We start from the raw sequence: 10,784 nt of genomic DNA on the forward strand, positions 1-10,784 counted from the left end.
GATCAGGGCAAATTTAATTACTAATTACTATCACTAAAGTTGTGTATTTTCCGCGTTGCCGTTTTGCAAATATAATACGCACTGTTAAATAAAATATTTTGTTCCATGTCGGATGTTATTTGTGCAATATCAGACCGGATTTTAATTTGCTTTAATGCAATTCGGACGAATTATTTTATTAGCTGAAGCACATTCAATAATAAACTGCTTAATATATGTAGCAATACATTCGATATTCGACAATTTGTTTTCGACAAACATATAACTAAATTAATTAATGTCAATATTGATTTAATAACCAAAATAGTTTTAAGAGCTGTTTCGTATTAAAAAACCTGCCTAATTCAAAAAATAGTCATTTTTTTATTAATTGTTATCCACAAATTTTCCTGGAGATATTAATAATATTTCAATCACTCATTGAGAATCCTTAAACCTTAATTTAAAGGAAAGTTCCGCAGGCTATAGAACTTTTATTATGATCTGGGAGTAACCTAATTGTCGCCAAAAACATTAAAGTCTAGTTCTAAATGGTAATGGAATTATATCTGAGAAAACCGAACCCATAGAGATGGGACAAAATTTGTCCGTACTTTTGTAATTTAGGGCGTCAGTTTTGATGACTTTAAGTTGACACAATACAAAAATATAGTACAACTGACGCATACCCACATTAATGAGCCGAGACAAATAATTACTCTTAATAAGTTCTATACTTTGAAAACTTATTGTTGTATACTTCTTCTATGACCATTAGTTTTTACGTAATAGTATTAAGTAATAATTTTATAGTCTTGCACATAGACCTCAAACAAATTTTCTGCACTCTGAAATATTTTTGTTATAGCTTGATAAAATTCGGGAACTTCTTTACCCTGAAGATAAAAAAAATGTCATTTGTGTTGCAAATAGTGGATTTTTGTTGTACAAGCACGAAGTTTGCTGAAATTGCCATGAGAGCAGAAAATAATTTTTCTACATGTTGCACATATTTTTTTTCATCAATCGAATTTAAGTTAACAGATTTTTAAACAATAAAATCTATAACACATAATAAATCGACAATACACAATAAACTACCCATTATTTTCAAATTACGATATCCTGTCAAAATCATTAATTGTGGTAATAAATAAATTGATATAATTGCATTAAACACTACAAAATATTCTTTTCGGTTTCAGTTTTTTCAGATGACGTCCCTTTAATTGCAGAGTCCATTTTACATTCATGTGCAACTACAACATCTAAAAAGAAGAAACATATATATTATGAAAGTGTTATCATTTTACAATAATAAAACAATTTAACCATAACCGCAGGGTAACCGTAATGTAACAAACCTTTCGTTGATGCCGCTAGGAAATAGCATTTGCCTCAAAATGGTGATCGCACAAATTATTGTAACAATATAATTTATAGGAGTGAATTTCTAATGCATTAGAACTGGGTGAAATGTAAATAAAAATTCATGTGCAAATGTAGGTTGAGAGTTTTTTACACGACAACGCATACGCATATTGAATGGGCTTTATCAACATCTGTTTCATGGTGGTTTGAAGAATTTGCAGTGTGATCTATTAAAAACATTTTTGACTTGATTTCTTAGCTTCTTTTTCTCAGAGCGTCACTTGGTTCTACGTAAAAAAAGTGAAAAATTTAGCAAAATCGCGTCTTCCAATGTAGAATATCCCACAAAAGTGTTAAACGTGCAATAAAATAAAATACATTATTTATTCCTGCACCTAGGTAATGGTTTTAGGGAATTTTAGGTTTGTTCAGATTTACTTAAAGTATCTTTTGCACCCAGTTTGTCATTTTATTATATCCCATATTTCCGAAACGAAATGGTCATTCATAAAAATTTATAGGAAATTTGTCTCATACAATTGCAAATAACTCCTAAGTCTTTTCATGGAACTGTCGGAAGAGTTTAAGTTACATATTACCCAGTGGCCGGGAAATAAGGTCAAAAAGGTCGAGCCATAAAATTACTTTTTTTGCGAAAATGCGCTGTAACACTTTAGAATTGTTATTTTACCGTTCTTCTAAGTAATTCTAAGCGCCTTTTTTTCCTGCCTCACCGGTAAACACCTGATTTGCTCTGACGTCTGCGCTACCAGGCTAAAGTCGTCATTTAATTCGCTTTATTCAGTTGTTATTACAAATGTTTCAAATACACACTTCCTAATAAATGGTCTCCTTAAAACTATACCCTTTTATCAATGAAGAATTAATTCAACCCGACAGCGGAATAAACATGTATATATTATATATTCTCTTTGAATAAATAATTCGTTCGCGAAATAGATTCGTATCGCTAATATCATTGGGCGTATGACCTTATGCACCAAGTTCCGTGATTTCTTTCCGTTCTGGCATCTCTCTCGAATATCTGAGAAAGTACTCTATTTATCTTTCTCACTCCTGGCTCCGAGCGACATGCGTGCTGTCATGTCGTTTTCCTTTCTTGGTAGAAGAACAGTGTGGTAGCTAGCCAAAACTGATTAATCCACCGGCTTTTCCTTCAGCCATCGCTTTGCGGATACTTACTCTATAAGAGGATTTGACTGCTACCTGCTGCCTACCTAGCTTTCCCCCTCAAGAACATCCACCGAGGTAAAGTCTTTAACTATTTAGCTTTTGTTAGCTCTACCATTCTATTCACTCTTTAATGCGTCAGTAAATTTTGCGGCTCGTTTTCGGAATTTTGCCGCTGTCGACTTATACGCGGAAACTTTATAGGGTCTTTGGAACACCCGTACTCTCGTTGAAGCACCCGTACTCTCCCTGGAGCCCTGTATTGTCCTTGGAGCTCTGTACTCGCCTTAGAGCACTCGAACCCCCTTTAGGTGGGCTCGCATTTTGGAGGCTTCCTTATTGACGTATTCTCGGAGGATCCAAACTTCGAAGTTCCGGTGTTCTCTGGATATTGGAGCACTTAATAGATCTGCGCGAAGCCAGACACCTGGCTGTAGGCTGCATTGCTCGGTAATAAACGAGGTGACCTTCAATTCGATGTAAGCGCTTCGCGAGATATTGTTAGACATACCCTTTTTTTTGTTTTCCGTTTTTGCTACGCTCGGTCGTATAATCGATAGTTTTTTTTTTGCCATACCGACACGGAGACTCAATAATAATGTAGTTTTATTCTCGAAAAATTTATATACAAATGCTTTGAAAATTTATGTATAATTATTTGCGGGAAGTAATACTGCGGATAATACTGAGTATGATCGTTGTCGAGTTATTAATATTTAGTTACCTATATTGCCCCTGTTAGCCTATGGTGATCACCTAAGGGAATTTGATTTTTGTGTATTTCTATTATTTTGGGAATTATGTACTAAACGGGCTGTCAACTTATTTGAACGGCAATTAAATTTTGCGGAGTTTAGGTCGGTACGTCGCGGATTTGTAATTTATTCTTTTCGCCGCGTATTAAATAATGTAGACCAGTTTTCATCTTTTATTTGTTTTTTGTCCCCTTAACCTTCACGACTAACCGTTAATGTTCTCTTTTTTTTGCAAAACATCGGGTTCCTCAAACCATCTGAGAGACTGGAAGGTCTGCTACCTCCTGGCGCCCTAAGGATAAATAGTGCTATATTTTCTTTATTATTCGTGGACGACCCCCCCATCGCTTCAGAACTCTGAGCACTACGGGTAACTAATTTGCAAGCACCCTGCGACCCAGTTTTAGAAAAAATTGAATGCTTTTTTTTTTAATCTATTTATTTATTTACCTTTTTTTCCCTCTTTCTTACCATAATTATTTCTCTTTTTTTTTTCCTTTTTTTTAAACAGCATTTCGTGCATTAAGTGTATTATCCCGCTATCAGCGAAACTTAAAGGTGCTGCTAGTTTTTAAGAACAAAATCATCCGGCAAAATTATTTCTAGTTCGTAACAAAACAACACAAAACAAATCTTTCTATCTGATTCGAAATATCAGTATAATAAAAAGGGAAACTTAATATATCTATCAAGATACTCAATAACGTAATAGGACCATTAGGGTCTGGCAAAATTCCTACGTTCGATTTCAATTTTCTTGTAGGATTTCCGTCGCAGTTTCTGAAATCTACACCGGCTTCTCCAGCAAGGTAGTAATGAGAAGGGACGAAAAAAAAAATTATTGTCCTCTTAAACGTTCCTCGAAAGTGCTTGTGAGGGGTGAAATAATTATTTTATTGGACATTGTCATTTTGTAAGAGTTTGCGATAAACAGTCTGCCAAAAATTTCGACGGAATTATACGGAAAACAACTGGGAAATTTGATATGGGAGATGAAACATGATCAGCCACTTCTTAAAGCGTGTTTCCTTTAACGTAAGGAAATTTTGTTTATGAGAGCCGCGCTGTAATCGGAACCACATGTATAAAATATAAAATGCAATAAATGTAGCGCTAATGCGCTAAGTTTTTTTTTTAATCGGCTGTTATGTAGGTCCTTTTGTCACTAACATTACACAAGTAAAACTCCAATCATAGTTTAAGTTATACTTTATAAATTAAATTATATACTTTTTTAAAACATTTTAAAATCTAATTGCAGCTTAATTGGCTTCAATTAAAATGGTCGAAATATTTCTAGTCGGAATGATAATTAAAGGCGGTATGCGAAAAGAATCAGATCGACTAGGAAAGTGGAGCTTGGTCAAATATTCAAAGTTCTCAATTAGCAGCCTGGGAGACCAGATCTCTCAACTTACAATTGGCATGTGTCCATTTTTAGATGAAGTCAAGCAACTAAAGCACAATCTCAAATCTCAACTGAAATGTTAGAGCGGACTATGAGAGCAAGTCATGTGACTAATGAAGTAATTAGAAATAATATTTACGGTCTTCTTTCATTCATTTTGATATAGTTGTAGGGTTTTCATGAAAAATTTTGCTTCATTGAAAAGCACGAAGGTATTGAAATTAGTGACAATGATTGATTTGTGGGGATATAGGATATATTAGAAATTTCAAATTCTTTAGGTTTGCAAGTATCGTTTTCCTCTAAGATTAAGTGCTCAGTAAAGGTCCAGTATAATGAAGTATTACTTTGTAATTTTTGTAAATTTGGAATTTTGTTATATGTGTTGTTTGTTGTATGGTGTGCTAGTTGATGCCTTTGCACTTCAATCCGTCAAAGAGAAAATTCCGTTTGAGAGATCAGAAGTTTGTAGCATTCCATGCATATGAGGCAAAGAATACATTGGACAGACCGGACGAAAAATATCAACTAGGCTCAAAGAACACGAAACAGCTTTACGACTAAGACAAATAAACTCATCAGCAGTTGCCAAACACAATCACGAAACCAGATATTAAATTTTATTCAATAAATTCAATTCTTCTAAAAATGAAAAATCCGAGAATCTATAGAAATCTGTAAGCGACCAAACAATCTCAACCGTGACTCATGTCTTTACCTGTCACCAATATGGGAATTAATCATCCCAGACAATGTAAATGCCCCTCTTATAGCTCCTAACCCGTCAAACAACATATAAGCAGATACAGAGTAGAATGTATACCAGTTTCGGTTAAGCTCTGAAGAAGCGAACAGGGTGATTGGCAAAGCGTCAGAAAGTTCAATTTATCAACAACCGACAAAGGAGGAACCTAGGATATCTATAAATAGTAATAGTAATCATTGTTTTTCCATAGCCTAGTACGTTAAGGGAAAATATTCAGCCGAATACAGCCGTTACTATCAAAAAAACTAATTATTTCGAATATGTTTCGGAATAGGTAGGTGTAGGTAAAGTCTGTTCATAGATATAAGAAAGTGACTAACTGATACGAATTGAGGAAAGACCCGGGCAAGCTGTAAGATTGAAATATGTCCGAACAGGTCCGTACTTTGCTTAGAATTTAATTATTTGGGGTTTTGTTAGGAAAGATACTAAACAATATTTATTTATGTATGTATGTATTTATGTTTAAATCTAAAATAAAATTACAAATTCTTTTTATTACCTACTTAAATTACTTAAAATTATTCACATAATACAATAGTATCACTATCACTTTCATCGCCTGTTCTAATTATTATTTGTTCTATATTATTTCTAATATGGATATACGATTGTTCTGTTTTTTCTATATGTTTAACAGAATTTGCCCATCTTTGTGGAGGGATGTTAAAAACTTCGGTTTCTATAAGTTTGAGGACATTGGAATTAACATGGGGAAAAACATTCTTACCACGAATGGCAGATTTCAGTTGGTGCCAAACATGTTCAATGGGATTAAATATACAGTGGTAAGGTTAACTGTATGCCCTAGATTTTTTGCATAATTATCACAGACGTATTCCTTTTGTAGATTCAAGCTTTATAGAACCTCAATTAATTGATTTTTGGTATAATCTTCGTGAAAATAAATGTCGTTATTATACATGTAGTTTTGGATTGTTGCTTTTGTGTCACATCAGGAAGGGGTTTTAGTCAACTGTCTACTTGCATTGTCCATTACAATTACGATAGATGTCTTCATGGTAATCCAGAGAAGAATCTTTAATATTTTTCGCAGACAGAGAAAGTCCATTTGGAATCCAACCATCTTTAGAGCCAGCATGCAAAATAGTTATTCGTTTACCTCTTTTTGATGGCGCGTTTGTTTTACCCTTATCAGTTGAGCCAACCCAACCCTTTTCCGAGGTATCATAACTGTCGAACCAGGTTTCATCCAAGTAAACAATTGGCCTTTGTTGTTCTCTGTAAATCCTATTTTTTTCTAGATATTCCAGTCGCCATTTCCGAATTCTAAAAGATTTCATTAAAACTCGCCATTTGTAATTTTTTTTAAATCTAAAACCCATGTGTTGAATGCACTTCCATAAGGTAGTCCTAACACCGGTTTCATAATTTTCAAGCCTCCTAATTAAGATGTCTAATGTAGGCACGATTTGTTCTTCGTATAACTGCATCGCTTCTTTCTTCCCTCGCTGAAATAGGATTCACAATTTTCCATACAGTTGATGTTGGAATTTTCGTAAATGTGGCCATTTCTTCTAAAGATGCTTGCTTGCCGGCACCACGTTCAATGAGAGTCAAATAAACATTGTTTATAACTTCCTTAGTCTCAATAGAATAGTGTTTTCTACATTTGGGCGGGAGCATCTCCTGAGATACACTAGACTCGCACATATTTTGCATAATTCGCACACGTATTACGCACAAAATAAGAATGATTACTAATAAACTTAAATTAAGTAGTATACCAAACCAAAGAATATTAAACACAGGTAGGTATAAAATTATTTTCTATTACGGACCACAATTTTACCAGAATTTAAATTCCGAAACTTTAGATAATAATGTTGTTGCATTGTATGTTAGTGACCACCCTTGGATAATCCCATTCAAAATCAATTGGTCACTTTCTTATATCTATGAACAGACCATAACCCTATTGCAGTTTGATAGAGAAATAATTCCTGGGCTTGATAACACTTAAAGTAACAGGCTGTCCCATTTGAAAAAAAACCTGTATAAAAGTAGACAACACAAAATAACAAAAACATGCACTAAAGCCTCTTTTCTAACATTTTGACAATCGTGAGAATCAAATTGGTTAGTTAAAATTTCACACTGTATCCCAATTATAATAATACTCGAGATTTTCTATTTGAAATAAGCAAGTTCACAGCAACTTCCGGTTGGCCGGAAGTGAGAGAATGTTAAACAGTTTCTAAAGTCCGCTTGGCACTTCGCCTAAACCCAGAAATTGAAAGCGGCTTCTAAATTACATCTCAATAAACGGATGAACGGATTAGATGAAAAACTCTGTATTTCCCCTTTTTTAACCACCTGCCTTGATTTTGCTTGAGATCGCTCCCAAATCCGTGACTAAAATGCCAGAAACCTCCGAAGCGGCTAACGATGATGTTTAATAAACTTGACGTTTTAAAGTGACAGTATTCACTTGCTGACAACAAACCAATTCGTTAGTTTTATTCTGGTTACTACGGCATCTGGAAACCTTAAAGAAATGCTATCATAGTTTACGAATAATTTACATTTTTAAAATTGACGTCCTAAGTAACATTAAGGAACATTTAGTTACTTATTCAAGTTTGAGGGGAGACAATATATCAGAACGCATATATAATTAGATTAAAAAAAAAGAGTTCAACAAATCTAAACTTGCACAATACCATAATAAAATTACTCCCGTATCCGGTATTAATTATTAGTTTAAAAAAATCAGAAAGTTGTTATTAAACAATTTCAGTTCAATTTCATACGATGGGGATTTCTGTTCATCAAAACTTTAATATCCTCCCTGTTTTTACAGCAGTTCATTTAACGTCAACAAAAATATTTAATTCTATTTGCAAGTAGATTAAAATTTCGGAATACTTTAATCGAGAAACTTTAAAACTTCCCCAAATGTTGCATTCTAATCAAAAGTTTTGTTTGATTTTAATTTTTGCGTCTGCTTTCTATTGGCGGAAATGGCACATTCCATTATTGTAAGATTCAGCGGCATATTTTTTGGTAGCTTTGTAGAATATATAGTCAGCAGTACTAAAATTTATTTAAAAAAATAAGCGGAAACACAGATACATCCATTTCCCAAATAGATTCTCATTTCTGTGACGTCGCATATAGATAGATTAAAAAAAATATATTTTTTATGATACATCACAAGAGAGATGCAAAAATAGGACACTCAACACTAAAATAAAAATAAAATTCACAATGTCGATTGTCTTAATTCTGACATCGATGCTGGTGAATTTAATTAATTTGTTTAAAAAATACAATTTTTGTTTTGATAATACTATATGCTATGTAAAGAGATTGTTTTGTATTGAGCAATAAAGATGTTATTATTATATTTAAGTTTTGTATTTTAAAATTTTAATTAATTTTAAATAAAATCAAAAATAATGAATAAGAATGTGCTAAAAGATTGGATTTCATTAAATGTTCAATGTCCAATACAATTTTTCTATTAAGTAATTTTTAAGAATTTGAGTATTATTGAAAAGAATAACGTAACAAAGCCGTTTTATTCGGGTGCTATTAGCATTAGAATTCTCGAACATTTGGAAGAAAATTTATTGTAATGCTATTCATTTATTGTTATGCTATTACTGTTTATTGCAATGCTAAAATTTTTGTATGCTAATATTTGTTGATATATTACATTTTTTTTTTTGGATAAAGCTATTTAATATTCACATTTATTTCCATTTTCTACTGTTTTCGTAGCATGCTTTGTTTTTGAAAAAATTAAATAAAAACGGTTTCCGTACATGTCCTTAGACAGATTAAAACAACTAACAAATAAAAATCCAATCAAAAGGTTTAATCTTTACTAAAATGCAAATACTACGTTAATATAAATAAAGCTTTGGGCGTCCACGTTTCTCGTAAATGGAAATAGTATATTTCAACATCAACATTAAACATTGGCAAAAAATAGGTCTCGATTTATGAGATTTATTTTATTTTGTTAGAAAATGAGTAAGAAAAATTACCAAAAATTGTTGAAAATTATTTGTCATCTACCGACGACAGATCCTCAAAAGCAATAATTATTGTTAACGTTATTGTGCATGATATATTTGACCAGATTTTTATTTAAATCACCTTTTTCTTCTTACTAGCATGGTACACATTTTAATTAAGATTAAAAAGATTTTTGATATGATTTTTTATGACCAAGTATGCCCGGATATCTTTATTATTTTTCTTCAAGAATAAAGCCGCTTACGAAAAAACTTGAAGAGACAAAAAAATATATATTTTTATTTTTCGAATAAGTTTTCATAGAGGCTCAAATAAATACCGAAATATGTCTACCAGATCTCATATTATAATAAGTAAATGCACTAAAAACAATCCAATAATAAACTCTGGTGGTTCCCAAAATTGATATTTTGTTACTACTCCAGCTGGACACTGGCAAACTCCTGCTATTTCGCGCTTCTTAGCCTAGTTACTGTCTATTATGATCGGCAAACTATGTTTATATTGATCGCAAGCAGCTTCAATTAATAATTTGAATGCGACATTTGACCCGTGGGGCACCAACTTTTTACAATCGACTTAACCTACGTGCACTCACCTCGCATTTTTTCAAGTGGAGAGAATCGAAACCCTCAGCTTTTGTCACCACGTTACGTAGTCTCACTGGCTTCTTGGAATTTTGAGTATTCGGTGAACCCACGCACTGACTTATCACTTCATTTTTCGTAAGATGTAAAGTGTGGTTGCTTTGGGTAGAACTTATCACTGACATATTTTCACCCATTTGATCGAGGTCTTATGTAATTAACGACAAAGTCTTCAGTTCCTCTTTAAGGGTCATGATGGTAGAGACCGATTGCCTATATCACAGCCCACGACTCATATAAACAACGTCTTTTATTATCGCTTCAAGGTGAAGAAAATTTTTCGAAACCGAAGAGAGCAGAAAAATATTCCTGGATGGGTTAATAATAACTTTTCATTCTACGACTTAACTGAAATCGAAATGAACGTTGTAACTTATTAACTTATTTACACACGCGAGAGGAAAAGAGGCCACATTGTTAATCGATCCACTGCTAAAACTATTTATTGGTTATCGATTTGTTAAAATCGCAAGGTCGACTACTAAGTTAAAGAGTTTAATACCATTTCTATCATTTTTACCAATAAAAGGTGTGAAGTTTTAGTATCACTTTCATGGAAATGGGTAATTTTCGACTTTGTAGAGGTACTTCTAAGAGACACAAAACAACTGATCCACACTCAAAAAAAAAAAATCCCTTCGTATTTTTTATTTATTTAA

At 32.9% G+C, this 10,784-nt stretch overlaps 1 protein-coding gene across 2 annotated transcripts in view; it reads right to left on the bottom strand.

Moving 5' to 3' along the window:
• The window catches only part of LOC132703395 (nitric oxide synthase), a 162,766-nt gene extending 152,267 nt beyond the window's left edge, over positions 1-10,499 (bottom strand). For both annotated transcript variants that reach the window (XM_060672632.1, XM_060672630.1), the window contains exon 1: positions 10,077-10,499. In XM_060672632.1, coding sequence (XP_060528615.1) covers positions 10,077-10,262 — 186 coding nt within the window. In that variant the 5' untranslated portion in view covers positions 10,263-10,499. The remainder of the gene's footprint in view (positions 1-10,076) is intronic.
• Positions 10,500-10,784: the final 285 nt, after the last annotated feature.

This window comes from Cylas formicarius, unplaced genomic scaffold (genome assembly GCF_029955315.1).
Source record: "Cylas formicarius isolate icCylForm1 unplaced genomic scaffold, icCylForm1.1 PGA_scaffold_6__28_contigs__length_40554024, whole genome shotgun sequence".
NCBI lineage: Eukaryota > Metazoa > Arthropoda > Insecta > Coleoptera > Brentidae > Cylas > Cylas formicarius.